The sequence below is a fragment of the Leptosomus discolor genome, chromosome 24, assembly GCF_034619465.1.
Source record: "Leptosomus discolor isolate bLepDis1 chromosome 24, bLepDis1.hap2, whole genome shotgun sequence".
Classification (NCBI taxonomy): Eukaryota; Metazoa; Chordata; class Aves; order Leptosomiformes; family Leptosomidae; genus Leptosomus; species Leptosomus discolor.
In genome coordinates, this window is record NC_141414.1 from 7,655,440 (window position 1) to 7,680,671 (window position 25,232).

Sequence of the window (25,232 nt, forward strand, 5' to 3'; positions counted from 1 at the left end):
CGGCCAGCCCCACCGTGGGGTTGGGGTTGGGGTTGGGGTTGGGGTTGGGTTTGGGGGGGGAGCTTTGGGTTTGGGGTTGGGGTTGGGGTTGGGGTTGGGGGGGGAGCTTTGGGTTTGGGGAGGGGGCTCTCGGGCGCAGGCGCTGGCCCACAGGCTGCAGACCCTGGAGCAGGGCACGGCCGGCAGCGAGACCTGCATCTAGGGGACCCCCCTCCCCATCACCCCCAAGACCACCCCCTCTCCCATCAGGAGGCGCCTGGTGTATCCCCAGGGAGAATAAACCACTGATGCTCGTGGCTCGGCCAGCCCCACCGTGGGGTTGGGGTTGGGGTTGGGGTTGGGTTTGGGTTTGGGTTGGGGTTGGTGTTGGGGTTGGGTTTGGGTTTGGGTTTGGGTTTGGGTTTGGGTTTGGGTTTTGGGTTGGGTTTGGGTTTGGGTTTGGGGTTGGGGTTGGGGTTGGGTTTGGGTTTGGGTTTGGGTTTGGGGTTGGGGTTGGGGTTGGGGTTGGGGTTGGGGTTGGGGTTGGGTTTGGGTTTGGGTTTGGGGGGGGAGCTTTGGGTTTGGGGTTGGGGTTGGGGTTGGGGTTGGGGTTGGGTTTGGGTTTGGGGTTGGGGTTGGGGTTGGGGTTGGGGTTGGGTTTGGGGTTGGGGTTGGGGTTGGGGTTGGGGTTGGGTTTGGGGGGGGAGCTTTGGGTTTGGGGGGGGAGCTTTGGGTTTGGGGAGGGGGCTCTCGGGCACAGGCACTGGCCCGCAGGCTGCAGACCCTGGAGCAGGGCACGGCCGGCAGCAAGACCTGCATCTAGGGGACACCCCCCGTCACCCCCAAGACCACCCCCTCTCCCGTCAGGAGGCGCCTGCTGGATCCCCAGGGAGAATAAACCACTGATGCTTGTGGCTCGACCAGCCCCACCGTGGGGTTGGGGTTGGGGTTGGGGTTGGGTTTGGGTTTGGGGGGGGAGCTTTGGGTTTGAGGAGGGGGCTCCCAGGCAGCCGGACCCCCAGCTTGGCTCATCCCAGGAACAAAGGCCGTCCCCTCCCCGCCGTCCCCGCTATCTCCCAGCGCAGATGAAGCCATTTCGTTATCCCTGACGTGGGATCAAAGGTGACGGCGGTGGCCGTGGCGGCCGGGGCCCATCCATATTCAGGAGGGAAGAAGAGCAGTGACCCCGCGCCGGGGGCATCCTCGCCGCATGGGAAGGGGGGGCCCCCGGCAGCGGGGCTGTGCCGGGCACGGGGGGGGGCTGCTGTGGGGAGCGGGGGGGGGTTAAATCCGGCAGTGCAAACCCCGGCACGGTGGGAATAGTGGGAGCTGAGCTGAGCGTGGGTCTCCGGTGGGAGGATGCGTAGGGCTGGGGGGGGGCAGGACAGGGCTCAGGCGTGCTGCGGGGGGGAAGGGAAACTGAGGCACGGAGCTGTCTGTAGGCTGAAACAAGGCCTGCGTCTCCCCAGAGAGATCCTGCAGCAGAGTTCAAGGCTTAGAGGATCAATAGCCAGAGCTGCGGCGGTGGAGAGGGCAGAGAGAGGGATGCAGGGATGCAGGGGTGTGGGGCTGCGGGGGTGTGGGGCTGCTGGGATGCAGGGGTGTGGGGCTGCGGGGATGTGGGGCTGCAGGGATGTGGGATGCAGAGATGTGGGGCTGCAGGGATGTGGGATGCAGAGATGTGGGGCTGGAGGGATGTGGGATGCAGGGGTGTGGAGATGTGGGATGTGGGATGCTGAGATGAGGGGACGAGGGGCTGCAAGGGATGTGAGATTGCAGGGGTGTGGGGCTGGAGGGATGTGGGATCCAGGGATGTGGGATGCAGGGATGCTGAGATGAGGGGCTGCAGAGATGTGGGCTGCAGGGATGTGGGGATGCGCGATGTGGGGATGCAGGATTTGGGACGCAGGGATGTGGGGATGCAGGGATGTGGGACGCAGGGATGCGGGATGCAGAGGCGCAGGGATGTGGGGACGCAGCTCACTCACACCCCCCCTCCCCGAGCTGCCCGTGCCCTCTGCCCCCTCCACCTCACCCCCAGGAACAGGGGCTGGATGGAAGGAGAATTTCCCCGGGCCCCAGGGAGCAGCTCCGGCACCAAACGGGAGCAGCGGTGCCACCGAGTCCGCTCCTGACGGGTGCAGCCAGCACCGCCGCATGCCTGGCACGGAGGGGGCAAGTCCCTGTACCCCGATACCGGAGCTGGGGGGCTGCCTGTGCTGCCCGCTCCCAGCCCCTCTCCCTGCCTGCATCCCCTGTGCCAGGCTCCGGTGGGGACCACGGCTCGGCTCGGTTCGGCTCGGCTCGGGAGTGGGGGGGGGGGGGGCCGGGGGGCAGCGGCTGGAGGGGTTGACCCGCAGGTTGAAGGTCAGGGCTCTGCGCTCAGACCCCTTTTCAGATTCAAATGGGCTCCTGGGGGCTTTGTGCGGGGTCAGGCTCCACCGAGAACCGCATGAAAGGGCCGGGGCGGCCGCGGTGGCTTCAACCCTGGGTGCCAGGAGGAGGGGGAGGACAGGCGGGACCCTCCACTACCCCCAACCCTGGCTGGAGGGGTGTGTGTGTCCCCACCACCACGTCCTGCTGACCCCAGAGCCAAACAGGGTCCCCCCCCTAGGGGCACTCAGCGGGGATGGGGTGCCCGAGGCTGCGCCAGGAGGCTGCGGGGGCTCAGGTCAGGCTGAGGTGGCCTCGGCTCCCCGTTGCCCACCGCCACACCGGGCCCGGCCGCGCTGGCCACCTTGGCACACCCCGGGCAAGGACAGAGCGTGCCGTGAGCTCGGGGAGTGGAGCTGGGGGGGCTCTGGTACCCTGCTGCCTGCCAGGCTGCCAGCATGGCACGGCGCGGTGCAGCACGGCACGGCGCAGCACGGCACGGTGCAGCTGAGGGTGGCAGGACCCCCCCCACACACACACTTTGCCCCCTGCCCACCACGTGCCCCCAGAAACTTGCAGCTCCCCAGGGAGAGCTCCACGTCCCACTCCATTGCTTGCAAGACGTCGCCCTTCTGGCTCATTCCCTGCCTCAGTTTCCCCACTGGGCAGCAGTGTGGGCTACTGGGAAGCTGAGGGGCCGTAGAAACCCCACACACACACCCCCTTGGGCAGCAGGGCCCAGTGTGGGACTGCACCCCATTCCCTGGGAGCGGGTCCTGGGGGGCTGCGAAACACCATCCCAGTGGGTGCCAGGCTGTGCCGGGGCGGGGGGGGGGGGGGGGGGGGGGCACGGGGGCAAAGGCAGGGGGGAGAAACCGGGAGCGCCGGGAGCGGGGAGGGCGGTGGGGACGGCTGGTGATTCATGTGGGATCTGATATCCCGGGAATGCAGGGCAGGGAGCGGCCCTCTCCGGTGGGGCGGGTGGGGGGAGCCGTGGGCAAGGGGGGGGCTGAGGGCAACGGGGGTCGCGTCTCCCTCAGCCCCTCTGCAGGGCTGGGGGCAAAACCATGGCATCGGGGGGGGGGGGGGGGGGCTAAACCGCCTCTCCGTGGGGTGGCCGTGGGGCGAGAGAGAGAGCCCGTGTGCGTGCGGTGACCCCCACTGCCGTTCGCCCACGCGTGTGCCCTCCCGTGCGCGGGGGCTGCGTGTCCCGTGCACACGCGTGTACGCTCGGCGAGGGGGGGGGGGGGGCGTTTGCCGCACGGACACGCGATGGGGGCTCCCTGCGCCGTGCCGTGGGGGTGTGCCGTGGGGCACAGGGCTGCGCCGTGGGGCAGCCGTGGGGTGCTGGGGTGCGGGGCAAGCCCTGCCCAGGGAGCCCCGGCACAGCCGGCCTCGGCCTCCCTTTGTCCTTCGCCCGCGGCAGCGCGGCTGCGGTTCGGCCCTGCAAGGTCACGCGTTCCCGCGGCGGCTGCAGGAGGGTCGGGACCCCCCCGACCCCCCCCTTCCCCCCGGCCATGAGGGCCCCTTCGTCCCCCGCCACCGCCGGCTCCGGAGCAGCTCACGCCTGCCCACGGCAAGCACACGCCCGCCCGCCCGCCCGCCCGCCCGCCGGCAGGATCTGGCCCCAGGAATGCAGCACCCCCCGGCCCCACGGCAAACAGGGGCTGGGGGCTCCGCTCCGGGGCCGGATCCTGCCCAACGGCTGAAAATCAGGGGGTTGACCTAAACCAGGCGTTGGGGTGCGGGTCCCCATGGGGGTACACCGGGGCCCGGGGGGGGGAACAGACAGACGGATGGATGGATGGATGGATGGATGGATGGATGGATGGATGGACGGACGGAGTGGTATCTAACTCCCCAGGAAGCACCGCTGCCGGCAGCTCCCACGTGGGTTAGGGAAAGGGCCTGGCTGCCCCGCAGCCCAGATTGGTGCTAACTGGGATGCCGGTAATCGGGTCAGGGCTGGTGGTGCCGGCGTCTGACTCGCCGGTGCTGCACCGGTACTGGCAGCCAGCTCTCCAGTGCTCCCGGCACCCAGCTCTCCACCGGTGATGGCAGCCAACTCCCCAGCAGCGATGGCACCCAGCTCTCCGCCGGCACAGCCACGAACCCAGCCCTGACCCGGCACATTTTGGCAAGACTCGCTCCATCCTCCTCCATCCCAAAGGCCGCAGGGCAACGGTGGGGGGCAGGGGGGGGGAGCTGCCACCCATCTGGGTCCGACACTGAGCCCGGAAACCTCCCCGAGCCCCCGCGGGCGCCTCTGCCACACCAGACCCTTTCCGGGGGCGTCGGGGCGGCACGAAACGCGCCGGCAGCTCCCGGAGAAGGGGGGGTGGGGTGGGGGCCCTTTTGTGCGTCGGAGTCAGCGGAGCAGCGCGGGGAAGGAGGAATTCCTTCGGAGATCAAACGCCTTCGCCAACTGGACACCGACGTCAAAACAAACCCAGCTCCCACCGCGGGGCCGGGAGCCGCGCGGGGGGAGAAGATCCAATTTCCTCCTTTGTTCCTGGATTATTATTTTTTGCAGGGGGCGAGGAGGCAGGCGTGGGGGGGGGGGGGGGGGGGGGGAGCGGCAGGGAAAGGGCCATAAATCACGGCCTGACAGAAGAGAAAGGAGAAAACGGGGCTGGCCGCAGGTGGGGGTGACCCCCCTGCCCGAGCTGGGACACCCCCCCCCCCCCCCGAGAGCCTGGTCCCTTCCCAGCCAGCTCTGCCGGAGGGTGTTGCTCCCTGACCGCGGCAGCCCTGCGGCGTTGGCCCTCGCCAGGCACCGCGGCGTGGCCGTTTGAGCAGGTACCCGGTGAGCCGAGATCCCTCCAGACAGGAGGAAATGGAGGTTTTATTTACAGCCGGAGCCGTAATCCATCCCCCTCTGCGGCGCCCCGGCTCTGGCCTCGGTGCTTTGCCGGGGTTTTGGATACCCGGCCCGCTTCGCTTCGCCTTTGCCTTCACCCCGATGGAGACGCCGGCCCCGGTGCGTGGGTTGGGAATGCCAAGGACGGCGGCGCGAGGCGCCGCGAAGGTCCTGGCAGCAGCGCTCGGCGCGAGCCCGTCCCCGCGGCGTGGGCACCGCCGGCCGCTCCGTTCGGCATCCGCATCCCGGCGTGGGGTGGCCCTGCCCCGAGGGCACGCTGCGGGGGGACAGGGGGGGCGTGAGGGGCCACCCAGCCCGCTCACACCCCAGCTCCACGCCCTGCCCAATGAACTCTACCCCCGAAGTCAAGGTGAAAGGCACGCTGCCGGGAGACACCGGGGCTGCCGCGGCATGGCCAGGAGGAGAGTTTGGCCCCTGGGTGAAAGGCGAAGGCAGGGTGATATCACGGGGCTGCTCCCGGGTCAAGCACCTTTCCGCACAGCTTATTCCTTCGTTAATGATTAACGGGGTGGCAGCAGCCCGGCGCTGCGCACCCACAGCCGGCACCCACAGCCCACCCCTCCTGGCAGGGCCGGCCGGCGAGCTCGGACGGGTCTGACTTGATTCACCACATTACAAAGGGATTTTATGGGGCTGGAGGCGGCTGGTCCCCGTCCGCCTCCAGCCCTTCGCCGCGTCCCAAGGGTTGCGGTGGCACCCTAGGGACCCCCGGGTGCCGCAGGAGCACCCCGCGGCACAGCCGCGGCCTCGTGCCGCTTGCGGTAGTGAACGACCCCGCTGGGGCTGTTGCCAAGCGGAGGGGATCGGCGATGCCGGGAGCTTGGCCATGGGCCAGGCGCGGGGAATTGCCTCCCATCCTTCCGCCGCGGCCTCGACCGGCATCATGCCACGGCCTCAACCGGCACCACGCCGCACCGAGCCGGCTTGGGGGACTCGGTCCTTGTCCCCAAGGGTGGCAAATCTGCCCCGGGGCTTCTCGTTGGAGCATCCCGCAGCCCCGAGGTCACTCGCCGGGGGACGAGGCCAAGGACCGCGGCCGTGACCGCAGCCCACGGGGCGCCACGGCCCTGCACGCCGCGCTCCCGGGGCCGAGCGAAGGGCTCTGCACCCCAAAGGGGAGGGGGGGGGGGGGTGCGTCTGTGTGTGTGTGGGGGGGCCACCTCCAGCCACCCCCAAACCGCCCGCTCCACCGCGGCTGCCACGCCGCCGGCATCGCCCCTACCCGCACCCGGTACCGCACCGGGGCCGTACCCGCCGCCGCCACCACCGGTACCACCGACCCCCGCAGCACGCCCAGCCCCGGCTCCCGGTGCGGTGCGGTGCGGCGGGGGCTGCCTTGCCCGGTTCCCCCCCGCCGCGGCTCGGGGGAGCGGCTGGGGGGGGGTGGGGGGGGTGGTGCGGCGGGGGGAGGGCGGCCCGGTGCGGCGGCGGCGGCGGGGCCGGGGCCGGGGCCGGGGCCGGGGCAGGACCCGGCGGGCGGCGAGCGGAAGGGGAGGAGGACGGGGAGGAGCATCCAGGGCGGCCACCGCGGCAGCGGCTGAACTTTGCTCTTTCACGGGAGGCGGGGAGAGCCCCGGGGCTCGGCGGAGCGGGTCCCGCCGGACCCGGACCGGGCTGCATGCAGCGGCGGCGGCGGCGGGGCCCGTAGGGGCGAGGGCGGGCCGGGGCAGCGCCGCCTCCTCCTCATCCTCCTCCTCCTCCTCCTCCTCCTCCTCCTTCTCTGCCGGTGCCGCGGAGCGGAGGAGCCACCGGGGGCGGGCAGCGGCGGCCCCCGCATGCGGCCGAACCCCGGGGCAGCCGCCGCGTCCCGGGGGGGGGAGGGATGCGCCGCGCCGCGCCCCGCTCCCGCCGCCGCAAAGTTTCCGTAGGGCCCCCCCGTTAACGGGGGGGGGGGAGCCCTGGGATAGAGGCGGGGGGCGGGGGGCGGGGGGAACCATAAAAAAAAAAAAAAAAAAAAAAAAAGGGGGGGGAAAAAAAAAAAAAAAAAAGGAAAAACCAACATAAAAATCCCAAACCGGCCGCCACCCCCCAAAAACTTGCTCAACTCGTTCCGGGAGGCGCCGGGCGCCGCGCACCGGGCGCCGCTCCATGCGGCGGTGGGGCCGGTGCTGAGCCCCGGGGCCGCGGAGCCATGGCCATGGTGGCCGGTGGCTGGGGCGAGCCCAACGGCGGCGGCGGCGGCGGCGGCGGCGGCGGCGGAGGGGAGGAGGCGGCGTCCCCGGCGGGCGGCGGCAGCGACGCGGAGCACGGCGAGGAGGAACGGGCCGGGGCCCCGGTGGACTGCGTGGTGTGCGGGGACAAGTCCAGCGGGAAACACTACGGGGTCTTCACCTGCGAGGGCTGCAAGAGCTTCTTCAAGCGCAGCATCCGCAGGAACCTCAGCTACACCTGCAGGTAGGGGCTGGGGGAGCGGTGGGGAGGGGGCTGGGGGGACACGACACCCCGGGGGTGGGGGGGCAGAGCCCTGGCCCGGTTGTAGCTCTAAGGGTGGCCCCCGGTGCGGGTCCCCGGCGTGGCTCTGCAGTGGTGGCCCCCGTGGAGCTCCGCGCTGGCCGTGCCCTGGCTGCACGGGTGGCCCCGCTGCAGCACGATCGGGGGGGCCCTGAGGTGGCCGCACAGTGGCCCTCGGGGCAGCTCGGAGGGGGGGGGGGTCCCTCCGGGCTCTGCACCCCACAGAAGCCGTCCCTCTGTCCGGCACATCCCCAGCCCTGGGTGAGATGGATGCTCTGGCTGCCCCATCCCCTGGGCCATGGGTCACAGCCGGCGTCCGTGGGGCGCAGCCGGCGTCCGTGGGTTGCAGCCGGCATCCATGGGGCACCGCCGGCATCCATGGGGCACAGCCAGCATCGTGGGGCACCGCCGGCATCCATGGGGCACCGCCGGCATCCATGGGGCACCGCCGGCATCCATGGGGCGCAGCCAGCATCCGTGGGGCACCGCCAGCATCCGTGGGGCACTGCCAGTATCCATGGGGCACCGCCAGCATCTGTAGGGCACAGCCGGCGTCCGAGCCCTCATCGTGGCCTGGCTCTGCTCCGGCATTAACCGCCGTTCCAGGCTGATGCCTGAAAACACACCGTGGCTCTGAGTCACTTCGGTCACGGCCGCTCTGCCCGGAGAAAGCACCAGTGCGGCAGCCGGTATAATTTTAACCGGAGGTGTCAACAGCCCGGCATGCGGCGGGCGCTGATCCAGCGAGACGCCGGGGAGAGGGGCTGCAGCCCCCCACCAGCCCCCCGTGCTGGGGGCCAGCGCTGCAGCAGATCCAGGCCCACCAGCAGGACCAGGATACGACCCCCTGGGAAGTTTGGAGCTGCGAATAACTCCGGAGTTTCTGTTGGGCTCGGAACGAGCATCGGGCTGGCCGGCACGCGTGGGGGACCCCAGCTCCGGGCTGTTCCCAGGGGGGTGAACGTGTCCGTAGGGGCTCGCTCCCAGGTCTGGATCCACGTACGAGCGCTTCCAGCGGCGTTTGCCTCACCGGCGAGGGTGCTGCGAGGATGGCACCCGCATCCCGGCCACGGGCACCCTGCGGCGGGGGCCGGGAACGGGGCACCCCGCCTCTGCACCCCGCTTTCTCCCCGCCCGAGGTGGGGGGGCCGGCTGCTTTGAGCTTCGTCTGGTGGTGCTGAGCCGCCGCGGGAAGGGAAGGGGCAGCGCTGCTCCTGCGGCGAGAACCATCTCCGAGCCGCCTTGCTCTCGTTTGGGCGGCCTAGATTCGTCCTCCCCCGTGCGCAGCATCTCCTCTCCCGGCAGCTCCCGGCACCGGCGCTGCCAGGTCCCGGCTGACGTCAGCTGAACCGCTCGTGGCCGTGGAGCGGGGCCCTGGAGCTGCCGGCGTGGGGTAGAGGGGCTCAGCTCCCGTTGCCCCCCGCTCCTGCGGCCTCTTCCCCGTCGCCCGCCGTGGAGGCAGAGCGTGCGTCACCCCTGCCCCTGCCTCAGTTTCCCCATCCGACCAGCAGGAGCCGACCCGCGGCCTCAGCCCAGCAGCTGCTCGGGATGTAATGGTTTGAAGATGGGGGATACATATGGCTTTGGAGAAATCCCAGTTTCCCGGAACAAAGGAAAGGCCAAACCAGGGCTCCCCGGGAGAGGGACGGACTCTGCGTCCCAGATGCCCGGCTGAGGTGCCGGGGGTGATGGAGGGGCTTCGCCCAGGCTGTGAGCATCCAAGATTTTATCCTGTGCCTGTCACTGGTATCGGGGCACCTAGTTCAGGTGTTTTGGGGTTTTTTTTTCTTTCCCCCTTGGTTTTCTGCTGGGAAGTGATTTGGTGCAAAAGAAAAAACATTGGTTTTCCAAGTAGGGAGTAAAGTGTTGGAGGGGCCGGGAACAATGCTCCCCCGGCAGCCCTGGCATCTGCTTTGTTCAAGGAGTCAAAAGCAGCATCAAGCCAAGATTGCTCTAATTTGAATATTAAAAGTGAGTTGGATTCAGTTTAGTTCTTGCACTAAATAATTACATGTTCTAATTACATAATTAGCACAGTATACGCCTTTTGTATTCTCACAGTTTCCCAGGTCGCTGCAGCCTATCAGTGGGGAAACTCGCTACGAGGCGCTGAGATGATTTTGGGGGGTTTTTCCTGGTGCTGGGGACGGTGCCCCGAGGCCACGGTGAGGGTCAGCCAGGGCCCCCCCCCCCCCGGCAGGTTTGGGGCCGCGGTGCCTCCCCAGCCACGGCGGCTGATGAAGATGTAACCCGACGTTTTGATTAGCGACCGCTTCTCCGCTGGAATAACTTTTTATCAGCAACACGTTTCAAGAATGTGCGAAGCGCAGTGGTGATGTTCGGGGTGAATTAATTCCGGTTGGAGCGCGGTGGGAATCCCTGCCTGGCTCGCCTCTGGAGTCGTGTAGGGATGAGGAGATTCGTGTCAGGATTCCCAGGCAGAGCCGAGCTGCTGCCGGACGCCGGCGTGCCCCGTCCCTGCCCGCTGCTTTATGTGCCTTGATTTCTCGCCGGTTTGGCCGATAACCCCCTTTCCTCCCCGTTTGCCGCAACAGCTTTTCGGGTGGGAGGCGAGCGCTCCGGTGCCCCCCGCGCCCCACCGTGTCCCTCGGCTGTGGGGGGGGGGGGACCGTGAGCGCGAGTGGCCCCTGGCAAGGGGGGCTGGGGGGGTTCGGATGCTGGGGTGTCGCTCCCCGCCGTGCCGCGGGAGCTTTGGTTGGCTTTGGTGGTGGCCGGTGCCCCGCCGCGTGGTGCAGGGGCTGTCGGGTGCCCGCGGCGCCTTACCCGGAGCGGGACCCGTGTGCCGGGGGGGTGGGTGAGCACGGCCCCCTTGCAGGCTCCGAGGGGGAAAGCATCCCTCTGGCCGGCCCAGACCCCGCTGCTCCGGAGCTGCCGCTTCGCAGCGCTCGCAGGGTCCGGTCGAGGCCAGACGGGAGCACGAAGGATGCGGGGCCGTGGCACCGCCGTGGGGGACCCCGGCAAGTGCTTGGGGGGCCGTGGGGCTCAGCACCGCGGGGGCAGCCCCCTAGGAAATAGTTGAAATTCTTCCCAGGTCTGGCGGTGAGGCCGGGGCAGGGGGGGGTGGGCTGCTCCGCTGCTTCCCACCCCCACGCGTGCCGGGACACGGGGCATCGCTCCCCGGCACCCGTCGTCTCGTCCCTACGGTGTCCCCGAGGGTGGGAGCCCCGCATCCCGGGGGTCTCTCCAGCTTTCCCACAGCCCTGGGCATGGCTGGCATCGCCACCCGGCAGCCCCTGCTGTAGGAGATCGCGGTTTCCATAGCATCTGCGAGCCACCCGGGAGCGCCTGTGCCTGCACGCCGGGGGCCAGCGTGGCACAGCCGTGGCCGGCACGGAGCGGGCTGCGCTCGGAGGCGAAGGGCTTCGCCCAAAAGTGGTGGGGAGGTGGGTGGCGGAGCAGCTCGGTGGGGTGCGGGGACCCCCGGGGAGGTGCGGGGACCCCCGGTGGCATCACGTCGCGCCTTCCCGGCGCCTCATCTGCCCGGTCTTGCCCGCAGGTCCAACCGCGACTGCCAGATCGACCAGCACCACCGCAACCAATGCCAGTACTGCCGCCTGAAGAAGTGTTTCCGCGTGGGGATGAGGAAGGAAGGTAACGGCAACGCCACGGGGACGGTTCCCGAGGGGTCCCGGCGAACCCCCCCCTGCCACAGTGTGGGGCTGCTGCAAGCACCGGCTGAGGGCTCCCGGTGCTGCCGGTGCCCGCTCTGCTCCCACTGCAGCCGGCCGCTCTCCCACCTCTCCGGGAATCCTTTTTGCAGCAAAAATCCCCTTTTTTTGCCCCCTTTTTTTTTTTTTTTTTTTTTTTTTTGTGTCCTCTGTGAATCGCTCTCGGTGCCGGCAGCGCAGGTGGTGTTTGTTTGGAAAAGCCGGAGCCTTGAGCTGATAAGGTGACACACCTGGAGCTGGGACCGGCCCAGTGCCCCAGGCGCGGTGGAGGTCAGCTGGGATGGGCTCCTGGCGCGGTTGGGGCGATGCAAACCCCCCCCCCCCCCTCGCTCTCTGCTCACCCCCCCGTCGCCAGCGCAGGGTTGCGAACCCCAAATAGCTTCCCAGGCTGCCGCCGACAGGGTTTAGCCCAAAAATCTCCAAACCCCTCGCGGCAGGACGGGGCTGCGCCAAGGCCCGGCGCGGGGCTGGAGGTGCCGGGGCTCGGCGTGGGCTCCGCCGCGGTGCTGAGGCCGCTCTGGCGGCGGGTGGCATGAGTGCGAGGAGCAACGGGGGGAAGGATACTGGAAGCAGGACAGTAATTCCCTGCTTTCCAGAGGAGTCGAGATGGCATTATTGCCACTTAGCATGATTTAGAGCTCTCATTTAAGTGGCTCATGAACAGCCCATAAATTAATTACTAGGGACTGAGCAAATAGTGGGCACTAATGGGGGGGGGGGGGGGAGGGGGGGCTGAAAAATGGCTCTCCCTGCGTGCAATTAGAAGGGGGAGTGCCCCAGGGTTAACGACGCTTCCAAGATGGACGTTTTATTTGCAAATAAATGATTGCCGCCATGCGCTGACCTTGGGGAGCGACGGCGCTGCTCGGCTGCGGCGAGCGACGGCGGGGCCGTGGGGCTGGCAGGGCACCCGGTCTGGCGCGGCACAGCCAGGGCCATGGGTCCTGGCAGGAGGGAGGTGGCACGGATGCTGTCCCAGCCCGGCTGTTGGTCGGAGGCCACGGCCAAGCCGTGGCGCCGGCAGCTTGGGAGTCGCCGGTGAATCACCGGGCCGGTAAATAGATTAGCGCCGCTCTTCGCAGGCAGCTCGCCGGCGGGCGCAGCCCGTGGCACGCACCACCTCCCTCTCCCCGAGCTCCTGAAAGCCGCTCATTGTTCCTCGGGGTGGCAGGATCCGGCCTTGCCGGGGCTGCCGGGATGCCGGGTGGGTGGTGGAAGCATCCCCGTCCTTCCTCGCCCTGCATGGGAGCCCCCCAACCCCGGGAGCGGGATGAGGGAGGCAGGAGGATGCAGGAGCAAGCGGACACCTCTTCTCCTTCCCCCCAGCCGTGCAGCGGGGCCGGATCCCCCCCACCCACTCCAGCACCAGCCCCAACACCATGCCCAGCGGGGAATACTTCAACGGGCAGCCGGTGTCGGAGCTCATCTCGCAGCTGCTGCGGGCTGAGCCCTACCCCGCCGCCCGCTACGGCTCGCAGTACGCGCAGCAGGGCAGCGTCATGGGCATCGACAACATCTGCGAGCTGGCCGCCCGCCTCCTCTTCAGCACGGTGGAATGGGCCCGGAATATCCCCTTCTTCCCCGAGCTGCCCGTCTCCGACCAAGTCGCCCTGCTGCGGCTCAGCTGGAGCGAGCTGTTCGTCCTCAACGCGGCGCAGTCGGCGCTGCCGCTGCACATGGCCCCGCTGCTGGCCGCCGCCGGCTTCCACGCCTCCCCCATGTCGGCCGACCGCGTCGTCTCCTTCATGGACCAGATCCGCATCTTCCAGGATCAGGTGGAGAAGCTCAACCGGCTCCAGGTGGACTCGGCCGAGTACAGCTGCCTCAAAGCCATCGCGCTCTTCACGCCGGGTAGGTTGGTGACGCCGCTGGGGTCCATCCCCGGCTCTGCCCCAGGGAGCTGTGAGCCCCCCCGGGAGCATCTGCCCCCCGGTTTCCCTGGGGGTTCGGGGTCCGGAGAGAATCGTGTGGCTCTTGGAGAGGGAGGCAGCAGGGAGTCTCCGTGCCCTGGCACTGCTCCGCCGTGGTGGGCAGCATCTTGGCTGGTCCGTCGGTGCAGGGATGAGCTTCCCCGGGGCGATGGGCTGCGGGAACGGTGCAGGGATGAGCTTCCCCGGGGCGATGGGAACGAGCTGCGGGACCACAAACCCCCCTCTGTGCACTGGAGGGTCTTGGGGAGCCCCGTCCCGCCGTCGGTCCGTGCTCACCTCATGCCACAGAGGTGCCCGGTCCTTCCTGGCGGGGACGAGCCTGCGAGCAGCCCTTTGCAGCCAGAGCCGCCCGCGCCGTGCTGCATCCCCGAATTCGGCGAGGAGAGCAGCCGGGTGGGAGCGTGGAGGAGGAGAGGAGAGCAGCCGGGTGGGAGCGTGGAGGAGGAGAGGGGCTGGGCGGGGGTTCTCTGGGGCTCTTGGTGGGGGGTGTGGGGGTCTCCAAGCCCTGACCCTTCTCCATCCCGTCCCTCTCGCAGACGCCTGCGGCCTCTCGGACCCGGCGCACGTGGAGAGCTTGCAGGAGAAGGCGCAGGTGGCCCTCACCGAGTACGTGCGCTCGCAGTACCCCTCGCAGCCCCAGCGCTTCGGGCGGCTCCTGCTGCGGCTGCCGGCTCTCCGGGCTGTGCCGGCCGCCCTCATCTCCCAGCTCTTCTTCATGAGGCTGGTGGGGAAGACGCCGATCGAAACACTCATCAGGGACATGCTGCTGTCCGGGAGCACCTTCAACTGGCCCTACGGGACGGGGCAGTAGGGGACAGAGCCTCTCCCCTTCCCCAGGGACATCCCCCCCCGCTCCCAGCAGCCGGACCCGGATTCCCTCCAGCGCCCCGAGACGGTGCTGTCCCCACGGAGCCCTGAACTGCACCGGGCCCCCTCGCCCCCGTAGCTGCAGCGGTGGGGGGGATGCTCCCCCCCGACCCCCCCCCCCCCCCCCCCTGCCGAAAGCAGCAGGGTCGTGGCGTTGTCCTCCTGACCCGGCAGGTACTGGCCACGCCACCACGGTCGGACACCAAACTCTGTACCCTGCTGAAGCGGAGCTCCCCGGACAACATCCCCCCCCCCCGGGGTCTCCCCCAGGGACCTTGGAGCATCCCCGGGGCTGGTCCCTGCGTCGGAGCCAGGCTGGACCCCACAGTGGGGGGGGGGAACGACGACACAGTCCCCTGGCTGCCCCTCCAAATCTGAATTTCGGATGGCAGGAGGTGATGGGAACGGGGCGGGCTGGGGCATGCGGGGGGGGGGTGTCCCCCGGCTGCGCAGAGCCATCTTCCAAGGGGTCCTGCTCTGGGAGCCCCTGTCTCTGCCCACCCCCCCCCCCCAGGGCAATCATGGGAAAAGGGTCATTTTAAAGCCCCTTTGTGCCCTGCCCCCCCCCCCCCTCCCGCCCCTGGGCTGTATCCAGCCTCAAGGACTGAAGCGCTGAGCTTGGAGCAGCCCCTCTTTTTTTTGAGGGGGGGGGCTGGGCTCATCCATGCCTGGTCGTGTGTGTGTGTGTGTCCCCCCCCCAACCCCTGCACTTTCTGAAGTATCTCCACTGTTGGGGCATGGCGGGGGGGGGCGGAGGCAGGTACAGGGGAGGAGGTGGGGGGGTACAGGGGTGGCTGAGCGGGGCCGTGCACTGGGCAGGGTGCAAACCAAGTGGTCCTTTTTTGGGTGCTGCACAGCACCCAGCATCCAGCCCTTCTCCCCTGGGCTCATTCCCTGCTGCCTCGCTTGGTGATTTGTCGTGTGTGTGTGTGTGTCCCCCCCCTCCACCGGCCCAGAGCCAGCACCCAGCACCATCCCCACACTGGGGGAGATGGGTGCCAGCAGCCCCCTCCCCACGCTCACTGTGTTCCTGTGCCTCATTATTACTATTTTTAAAGCCAGGTTTGGTGGGGAGGAGGAGGAGGAGGAGGAGGAGGGGGGGGGGGGGGGGGGCGACTAACATTGGGCTGCCAAGGGGTGATGCTGCTGGGGCAGGGGGTTGTCCCAGGGCTGAGTTGTGCCAGAGGTAGGGACACACAGGGAGGGGCGGGGAGGGGGGCAGAGCCACCTCGGAGGGATGGGGGATGCCCCGTGCCCCCCCCCCCTCCCCTGCTCCCCGGGTTCTGCTTCTCAGGGGTCTCCACCGTGCAAACAGACGGAGGCAGGATTGAGCCGGGGATTTGTCATTTAGATTGATTCACTGAAACTATAATCCTTGTTCAATGATACTAAACAAATTAACTGAAGTCAATAAAAGATGTTTCTTACAAGGCCGGGGCTCTGCTGTGAGCGGGAAAGGGGCCGATCCCGCAGCGATGCTGAAGCCCACCCCGGGGTGATGGCGGGGAGAGGGAGGAGAGCGGGAGCCCCCAAAGAAAGCTCAGCCCCGATGAAGGCGTCTAAAATCGGACGGGTTTTGGGAACCCTGGGAATTTGGGGAGGGGGGGGGGGTGGGTGGATCTTGGGTGTTCTTCAATGCAGGGGAGCCCCTTGGGAATAAATCCTGTCGCCCGGGGGCTGCCGGGCAGGAACGGCTCCCGCCGCGGCCCGTCATGCTGGCACTGGTTTAAAATCAATAGATACAGTTTATTTATTTAAAAAAAAAAAAAAAAATTTATAATACACAGTTTCAGCCAGTTCCTTATAAAATATCACCCCTGCCCAGGGCTGCCCCCCAAAGGGCAGCCCCAGCCCCGGGGGCTGCGGGGCTCTGCCCCCCCCCCGCCCTGGGTACCTGGCCGAGGGATGCTCTGCCCCATCCAGGTTTGGTACCCTGACCCCGATGCTGAGGGCTGCGGCCCCTCCCCAAACATATTTACAGCAGCGGGAGGGGACCCGCAGCCCCCCCCCCCGGTGTGCGGGATGGGGAGGCACTGGGGGGGGGGGGGGGGGGGGGGGTACTCGCTCTGGCAGCCCCCTTCCGCCCTGCGCCCTTGGCACCGACGTCGCGGGGTGGCTCTGAACGGTGGGTTTGGGGGTTTTTTATACAAATAAAGGCACAAAATGCAGCAAAGTCTTTGGAGGGGGTGGGTGAGGGAGCCCCGTAGGGACCCCCTTGTGCCCGCCCTGCCGTGATGGGGGGGTGGGGGTGGGGGGGTGGGCACAGGCTACCCCCGCACCTTGTCGTAGTCGCTCACCATCCTCTTGATGTGGAAGAGTTTGTTGCGCAGGGTTTTGGTCTCCAGCTTCTTCGTCTGGTAGTCGGGGCTCTGCGAGGCAGCACAGGAGCGGCCTCAGCTGCGCGGGCCGTGGGGAGGGGGCTGCAGCGGGGGGCGGGGGGCACGGGTTCCATTCCCAACCCCCCCCCCGCCAGCTGCAGCACCCCAACCCTGCCCCGCTTCAGCCGAAACGGAGACCGGCCGCACACTCACCCGCTTCAGGTCCTTCAGCCTGTTGTACTCCTCTGCCACGTCCTGCGAAGGGAACGGGGCGGGGGGGACACGGGGGGGTCATAACCAGTGGGCACCATGGCCGGGGGCCACGAGGGTGGGCACCCCATGGGGACAAGTGCTGCCCTGCACCATCCCTGATGCCCTGCAGCGTCCAGCCCCAATGCCCCGCAGCATCCCAGGGCCCCACAGGATCCATCTCCAACACCCCACAGCATCCCAAAGCCCCACAACATCCATCCCTGATGCCCCACAGCATCCCAACGCCCCACAACATCCATCCCCGATGCCCCACAGCATCCCAACGCCCCACAACATCCATCCCCGATGCCCCACAGCATCCCAGGGCCCCACAGCATCCATCCCCGATGCCCCACAGCATCCCAACGCCCCACAGCATCCATTCCTGATGCCCCACAGCATCCCAAAGCCCCAAACCATCCATCTCCAGTGCCCCACAGCATCCCAAGGCCCCACAGCATCCATCCCCGATGCCCCACAGCATCCCAAGGCCCCACAGCATCCATCCCTGATGCCCCACAGCATCCCAAAGCCCCAAACCATCCATCTCCAGTGCCCCACAGCATCCATCCCCGACGCCCCACAGCATCCATCCCCGACGCCCCACAGCATCCCAAAGCCCCAAACCATCCCAAGGCCCCACAGCATCCATCCCCAATGCCCCACAGCATCCCAGGGCCCCACAGCATCCATTCCCGATGCCCCACAGCATCCCAGGGCCCCACAGCATCCATTCCCGATGCCCCACAGCATCCCAAAGCCCCAAACCATCCATCTCCAGTGCCCCACAGCATCCAAGGCCCCACAGCATCCATCCCCGACGCCCCACAGCATCCCTCCTTGATGCCCCACAGCATCCCAACGCCCCACAGCATCCATTCCTGATGCCCCACAGCATCCATTCCTGATGCCCCACAGCATCCATTCCTGATGCCCCACAGCATCCATTCCTGATGCCCCACAGCATCCATTCCTGATGCCCCACAGCATCCATTCCTGATGCCCCACAGCATCCCAAAGCCCCAAACCATCCATCCCCAGTGCCCCACAGCATCCCAAGGCCCCACAGCATCCATCCCCAGTGCCCTGCAGTGTCCCAGCAGCCCCAGGACATCCCTGCGGCTCCCAGAGAGCCCTCACCTGGTACTGGGGACTGTCCTCGGAGATGCTGTCGAGCTGTTTGCTGAGCTGGTTGAGGCGGTCGTTGACGCCGTCCATCTCGGCGCAGAGCTGCTTGTAGCGCCTCAGGTCCGTGTCGAACTCCTGCTTGTACTTCTGGCGGGCGCCGTCCGAGGCGATGGGGGGGTACAGGCTGCGGGAGAGGGGCAGGATCAGGCCCCGTCGGGGCGGGGCTCTGAGTGCAAGGTGGACGGCGGGGATCCCAGGGCTCCCACTTCACCTGGCCCACTGGTCCTGGTCCCGCTCGTCCCCGGACTCCACGGCCGTGGTGTAGTCGGTCTCGTACTGCGACTCGTCCAGCTCGGGGTTGCGGCGGCGGCGGCGGCCGCGGCGGGCGGGGGGCTTGGTGGGCTGCTCCCGCGCCGCCTTCTCCTCCGCCGGGCTGGGGCTGCCCGCCCGGTCCGGCTGGTCGCTGCGTGGGGACGTCAGCCACGTCGGCACGGGGGGGGACAGACACCCAGGGTCTCCCCCACCCTGAGCCCTTCCAGCCCCCCCCCCCCGGCATCCCTCCAGCCACTCACCCCCGGCTGCTGTAGGTCCCGGAGGGGTAGTACCCGTTCTGGGGGGGGTAGCTGTAGGAGGGGGGGCTGTAGGGCGGCGCGGCGATGGGGCTCGTCGGCTTCTCCGAGTAGGCGAGCGTGGCCGTCTCGTCCTGCACGCTGGCCCCGTCCGCCACGTTCTTCACCTGGAGCGGGGACAGGAGCTCAGCCGCCCGCCGGGACAGCGGGGACACTCACCCCCCCCCCCACTCCAGCAGGGCACGGACCCACGGCCCCCCCCCCCGGCACACGGGGACACCCGTGTCCATCCCACGGGGAGGGAGACACCCCGGAGCAGCCGTGGCAATCCCGCCCGGCAGGGACGGGGACGGGCAGGGGGATAAGCCCCAGCAGAGCTGCAGTGGGGTGACCCGGGGGTGGGGGAGCCCCCACGGGTGGGCAGAGCAGCGTTTGGGGAGGGGGGGAGGCTGCAGGACGTGCCCCGGAGAAGCACCCACAGACCCCAGCGTCGCAGGGGACGATGCCACCGCGGGGGGGGGTGGGAGTGGGGGGTGTCCCATTGGGGGACCAGCACAGATGGACACGCAGCTCGGGGAGGCAGGGGGTGAAGTCCTGGCACCCCGCTCTGCACCCCCAAGGTGACACCTCCCCGTCCAGCATTGCCCCCCGCTCCACCCCGGACCCCCGCTGCTGCCCCGGCACGGCCAGGGGCTCCTCAAGGAGGACGAGGACGTGGGGCGTCCGTCCGTCCCTCCCTCCCCCTTCCTTCCTGGCCTTTGTAGGTTGTTTGTGACGGAAGCCGGTCCCTGCTCCGGGATGGTGGCCCTGGGGACGTCAGCTCTGAGCTCCGGCCAGCGAAGCCACTTCCTCCGGCACTTTCCCCCCCCCCACTAACGAAGACGTGGTTAATTGGGGGCTACTCCTGGCCCGGCTCTGCCTCGACGGGGCCACCAGGTGAGCCAGCCAGCGTGGGGACATCCAGCGTGGGGACAACCACGTCCCAGCAGGACGGAGGCAGCAGCACCCGCCGGCTCATGCCTGCTCGAAGGTCACCCATTTATCTCGGTCCCAGCCATAAACAGGGAACAAGGCGTCCCAAGAGGGTTTCACACCCCGGTACCTCCCCACCGCTGCGTCCCCACCGAGGGAGGACGTGTCACCGGTGGGTGACCCCATCCCAGCTGGGACGGCGGCACCCAGCAGAGCGGAGACCTCCCCCCTAAAAGAGGCAGGTGAGGGGGAGCCTGGGGTCCTGATCCCCACCCCCAGCCAGCCCAGCCCCTGGCAGGCCAGGAAACGCTTTACAAGGGAGGGACTTTTAACCAAAATAAATAAACCAGAACAAAGGTATTTCTGCAAAACGCAAAATAAATATTAGACCTACGCACAGCGGGAGGCGTGGGGACGCGGGCCCAGAGCGGAGCCGAGCTTTCCGGGGCTTGAGGCTGTTGTGCTCGACTTTGGGACAGCACGGAAGGGTTGGGAGAGATGTGCCCACCCTGGGCTCCAGTGGGGAGCCCAGTGCCCGATCCCCGCCCCCCCCCCGCCCCCCGCCCTGCTCCAGGCTGCTCTGGTCCCACAGGGATGGGGAGGAGGATGGGATGGGGATGGTGACAGGGACCCCCTCATTGCTGCCCGCTGTCCCAGCTCTTCGGCCAGGGTACGGCAGCACCCCGAGAGCCGTGCTCCGGGGTGGATTTCAAAGGCTCCTTCCCCGGGAGATGCTGCAGAATTCCCGCAGCCTCCCCAGGCACCAGCTCCTGCGGAGACACCAGCTGCGGAGCAAGGGACAGGACAGGGCACGTCCCGGCACACGGTGGGGCCAGGCTGGGACCAGCAGCTCCCTGGGGCCGAGCTGCAGCGGGGTGGGGGGGGACACACTCCCCAGCATCCCCCACCCAAGGGACACGGGCTCGTTCGAAGCCTGAACGGCGCCGGTTTGGCTGCCGCAAAGCCCCCGTCTCCCTCCGCAGCAGCGGGGTGGCACAGCCCCACGGGGCCAAGTTAATCATTGCCAAGACCGAAACCAAACGGTGGTGACGGGGCCGTGGCTCACGGCCGGTGTCCCCGAGCGTGGGGCGAGCAAAAGGGGCGAGGACCTGGAGCCTCCTGGCACCCGGCCCATCAGATCCCACCCTGTTTGTCTTTCAGGGAGTTCGAGACCAGCTCGACCAGCCCAGCGCCCCGTGGAAAGCCTCACGGTGCCGGGGAACGGCACCGGCTGGGGGGAAAAACACCACGCGGTGACAGGGAGGGACCCGGCGAGCACCGGGCACGGCGTCGCACCGGTGGCGATAACGCCGCGCCCCGGGAGCTGCCAGCTGCGGTGGGCAAACACCGGCACGGCACAAGCTGGGCAGAAAGAGGCTTCTGGCACAAAGCCCCGGCCAGGCTGGGAAAGGGGAACGGCACGGACTCGGCGCAGCCCCTGTGCCCCGGGGGGGAGCCCCGGGGGGTCCCCACGCAGCCCCTCCGCCTCGCCCCAGCGCTGCCTCGGGCACGTCCAGCCCCGCTGATGAAGGATGCTCGGGGGGGAGGGGGGGGTGGGAGGCAGGGGAAGACCCCCGCACCCAGCCCCGGGTACCCACCGGCACCCCCAGCCCCCGCTCGGACTCACCCACTCCTCCACATTGGGACCCTCCTGGACCACCGGCACCTTGTCCCAGTAGATGTTTGGTTTCCCGTACTTCCAGATCTTGCTCCGCGTCTTGTGAGCGAAGAAGCAGATGAGGCAGAGCAGGATGACGATGAGGAACCCGCAGACGATGGCCACGGCCTGGAGGGAGGAAGGATCTCAGGGTGGGGGTCCCGCAGGGCTGCATCCTGGGGTCTGCGTACCCCACACCTCCCTGCGCTGAGCGGGAATTGCTCCCCTCATCCCAAAACCCTCCCGATGCCGGATCCCTCATCATGGGGGGGGAAGAGAGGAGCAGGACGCCCCGTGCCCAGGCAGCCGGGAGGGAGCCACCAGGGGTTTTGAGAGCTTTGGGGACCAGCTCAAGCAACGGGGAGAGGGTTGGGGGGGGGGATTTTCCCCACAGCGGCAGAAGTTTGGGGCTCGGGGAGCAGCTGGCACCCTCCGGCATCTCCACGCAGGACCCCAACCCTGCTGCCGGCTCAGCCACGGGCCGGTTCCCGCACCGCACGGCCGGGTCCTTGCCCGGATGGTCTCCCCACCAGCCAGATCCCTGCAGCTACACCGAAATCGGGGCCGGGCGAGGACGGGTTAGACCACGCTTGGCCTTTACCGGGAGCAGGAGCAGCCCGGGCGCTGCGGCCCCCCCCCCCCCCCCGCTTCTCAGGGCGCAGGAATGCGGCACAGCCAGCCCAGCCGGCTGGGAACCAGCAGCACCAGTCCCTGCCCATGTGCCACGCAGGATCCCCGCCGCCGGTCCCAGCCGAAACTGGGGCTGACGGACTTTGTTTTGAGGGCTCTCGCTGCCCTACTGACCCCTCCGTTGGGCTCCCGAGCCAGGCCGGTAGCATCACGGGTCCTTGGGGAGCGCTGGCACCCAGCTGGCACCCTGACCCCGCACCCCGGCACGCGGGGCCGGCCCTTGCCCCAACCTTGTTCAATTAATTTTACGACCGGCGAGACCAAAGTACCAGACACGGTGTCTGCACGGGGACAAGAGCCCATCCCCTCCCCGAAACTCCCCAGCACCAGCAGCCCGGCTCGCCCCCCTGGTTCCTCCCGGAACAGCCAGGCTGGGATCCGGCACCAGCAGCCACCCCCTGCCCTCTGCAGCTGCAAAATGGCAACTGGTACCCCCAAAACCATCACAGACGGAGGGGAAAACCCCGGCTGGACGGGCACCCGGCACTGCCCACCCATCCCAGGGGCGGGATGCGCGGCCGTGTGGATGCTCTCCCCCCGGCCGCGCTGCACCGGGTTTGAAGCAGAGCGAGGGGCTGGCTCAAAGAGGGGGGGTCTGGCCGGAGCTGGGGTGCACCCTCACCTCCTGGGGGTCCACGGTGCAGTAGTGGTAGAGGTACTGGTTGGTGTAGCTGCTGCTGTACATCTGGCTGCACATGGTCAGCAAGGGGTTGTAGTAGTAGCTGCCGGTCATCTGCGCCTGGGGGTTGACCCCCACGATGTAGACGATGGAGGCGATGAGCATGACGAAGGCCAGCACGGCGCTGGCCACGAGGACCACCAGGTAGAAGCGGCGGGAGCGGGAGCCGCTCGATTTGCTGACGCTGGCCACGAAGAGCCCCAGCTGGGCTAGAAAGCAGAGCACGGCCATGGCGATCATGAAGCCGTTGGCCGCCCGCGGGTTGGTGACCCCGCCGTAGTAGCCCCCGTAATTGTAGCCGTAGCTCAACCCGCTGCCGTAGTAGCTGGGGCCGTAGAAACCCCCCAGCCCGTTGCCGTAAATCCCCCCGAAGCCGTAGCCGTACTCCCAGGCCAGGGTGGAGGCCACGCAGGCGAAGATGGCGATGCAGAGCAGGATGACGATGGCCTCCAGGATCCTCACCACGCCGGGCGGCGAGGTCCACTTGTAGAAGTGCTGCGGCACGTCCTCGATGTAGTAGGACCCCGGCGGGGGCGAGCGGGCGCCGTAGTCGTAGCCGTAATCGCCCGTGGGCGGACCGTAGCCGGTGGGGGGGCCGTAGCCCGTGGGGGGCCCATCGTAGGACTTCTTGCTGAACATGGTGGTGGCGGCGGAGAACCTGGCGGGGAGACGGACGGAACCGTCGGAGCCGGTCGCGCACCGGGAGGTGCCGGCACCGGCGCTGCGGCCGTGCGAGGAGGCGCTTGCCGGGTTTCTACGTCTCCGCACGCCCGGCGGGGACTTTGGTCCGATGGCACCAGCCCGACGGCACCGTCAACAACCGCCCGCCCGTGCCCGACGCCGCGCCACCGGAGTCATCGCCGCTCATGGGGAAACTGAGGCACGGGGAGGAGAAGTGACTCACCGAGTATCTCCCGGCAAAAGCTGCCAGGTCGCGCCCCAGCCCTGCCCCACGCACAAGACCCTGCCACGCCGCCAAGCCCCCGCCCTGGCGCCCCCCCCGCCCCCCCCCAACCGCGGCCGCCAGACACTGCCTGAATGAATTGGATTGTTTAAATTCTAATTAAAACAGAAAACCTCTTACCCAAGGCTAGCGCTAACCCCGAGCGTTCCTCTGTAAGCAGATCTGGCTGGATTTAAAAAAAAAAATAATAATAATAATAATACAGGGCACGTTAGCAACTCCCCAGTGAAAAGTGGCAAATTGGTTTTGAAAAATTCAGGGTTTTTTCGATGTGGAGACCCCCCCAGTGCAGAGACCCCCCCCCCCGACGTGAAGGGGGGAAACCTGAACCCTCATGGGAAACCCAACCCGGCGGTGCCAGGGCTCAGCGGGCAGGATCAGGCCCCTGGGCTGGGGGGTGGGGTGGAGGGGTTGGCACCCCTTGACCCACAGCAAGGGGGGCGCCGGGGGCTTGGGGTGCAGCCGCGGTCCCGGAGGTGCCCCCGGGGGGGGGGGTCCTGGGGTGCCCAAGCCAACCTGCCCCCCCGCTTCAGGGGGTCCCGACCTGCCCCTGTAAATCCCCAAACCCACCGACCCCGGCCGGTTAAACCCCCGGGGCCGCGGTCTGACCGCCCCCCGCCCCACCGGAGACCCCCCCTCCCGGAGAGGGGCTCGGGGCTCGGGCTCCGGTAACCGGTGCCGGCGGGGAAGAGACGCAACCGGGGACTTCGGGGGTCCCGGTACGGAGCGGGCAGAACGACCCCTGGTCCCCCCTTCCCCGCGAGAAGCCGCCTCTCGCTTTCCACCTGCCGGGGCTGCGGCTCCGGGAGCCCCGGTACCGGCGGGGACCCCGGTGAGGAGCCCGCTGGAGACCTCGGTACCGGTGGGAACCCCGGTGCCAATGGGGAGCCTAGTGGGGGCCCCGGTGGGGACCCCAGTGCCAGTGGGAACCCCGGTGCCGCTGGGGACCCCGTTGGGGATCCCGGTGCCAGTGGGAACCCCGGTGCCGCTGGGGGACCCCGGTGGGAAACCCGGTCCCGGTGTTGACCTCGGTACCGGTGGGGGACCCCGGTACTAGCGGGGACCCCCGGTGCGCGGAGGAGCGGTGGGGAAGGACCGACCCCCCCCCCGCCCCTGCCCTCCCCGTGCGCGGCGGGGAGCGGGGACCCCCGGTGCGCGCCCTCCCCCCGGCCTCCCCGTACCGGGAGCTCGCTCGCCCCCCCCGGTACCGGCACCGGTACCGAGGGGGTCCCGCCGGCCGCGGAGCCACTCACCTGCCCGCGCCTCCGCCTCTTTGTTCACCTTAAAATGGCAGCCGCGATCGGCGGCGGCCGCTGCTGGAGACCGGCCCCGGTTTCCGCCTCCGGGGAGGGGTGGGATGGAGCGGGCGGGGGCGGGGGGGGCAACCCCGGGGGCCGCCCCCGCCCCCGTTGCCGGTTCCCAGCGCCGCAGCCCCCGGGCGGCTCCGTCCCGGCACCTCCGGGGGGAGGTTGGGTAAATTGCGGGGGGGGGGGGATGTTCACCCCCCCAAGGGCGGAGCCCCGCAGACCCCCGGGGTGCCTCAGGGTTTTGGGGTCGGGGGTCTGCTCCCTCCCCACACCACCCTCGTGATGTGCCCCCCCCCCCCCGCGCCGTTGTTTTCCTGGGGACGGGTCCCATGGATGCTGGGGGGCGGGGGGGGGGGGGGACACACGGGACACGTGTTTGCCGGGTGCCCCCAAGCCGCTGCGGGTGCCCCAGGGTGCGCATTAAGGCACACCCCACCCCCCACCGCACCCCACCCCCCCCCCACCCCCCCAAAAAAAGACCAACAATTAACAAACCATCACCGTGTTTTAATAAAATCAGTTGCA

At 68.5% G+C, this 25,232-nt stretch overlaps 2 protein-coding genes across 2 annotated transcripts; one reads left to right on the forward strand and one right to left on the reverse strand.

Moving 5' to 3' along the window:
* Positions 1–7,364: 7,364 nt before the first annotated feature.
* Positions 7,365–14,115, forward strand: NR2F6 (nuclear receptor subfamily 2 group F member 6). Its single transcript, XM_086477414.1, has 4 exons — positions 7,365–7,627; positions 11,202–11,296; positions 12,700–13,224; positions 13,841–14,115. The coding sequence occupies exons 1-4, from the start codon at positions 7,365–7,367 to the stop codon at positions 14,113–14,115; spliced, it is 1,158 nt and encodes a 385-aa protein (XP_086333540.1).
* Positions 14,116–16,438: 2,323 nt separating this feature from the next.
* OCLN (occludin) lies at positions 16,439–23,075 on the reverse strand. The gene is made up of 7 exons (XM_086477632.1): positions 22,380–23,075; positions 21,038–21,196; positions 18,442–18,605; positions 18,141–18,332; positions 17,882–18,053; positions 16,703–16,744; positions 16,439–16,540 (listed from the first exon to the last, which is right to left on the reverse strand). The coding sequence occupies exons 1-7, from the start codon at positions 23,073–23,075 to the stop codon at positions 16,439–16,441; spliced, it is 1,527 nt and encodes a 508-aa protein (XP_086333758.1).
* Between the last annotated feature and the right edge of the window lie 2,157 nt (positions 23,076–25,232).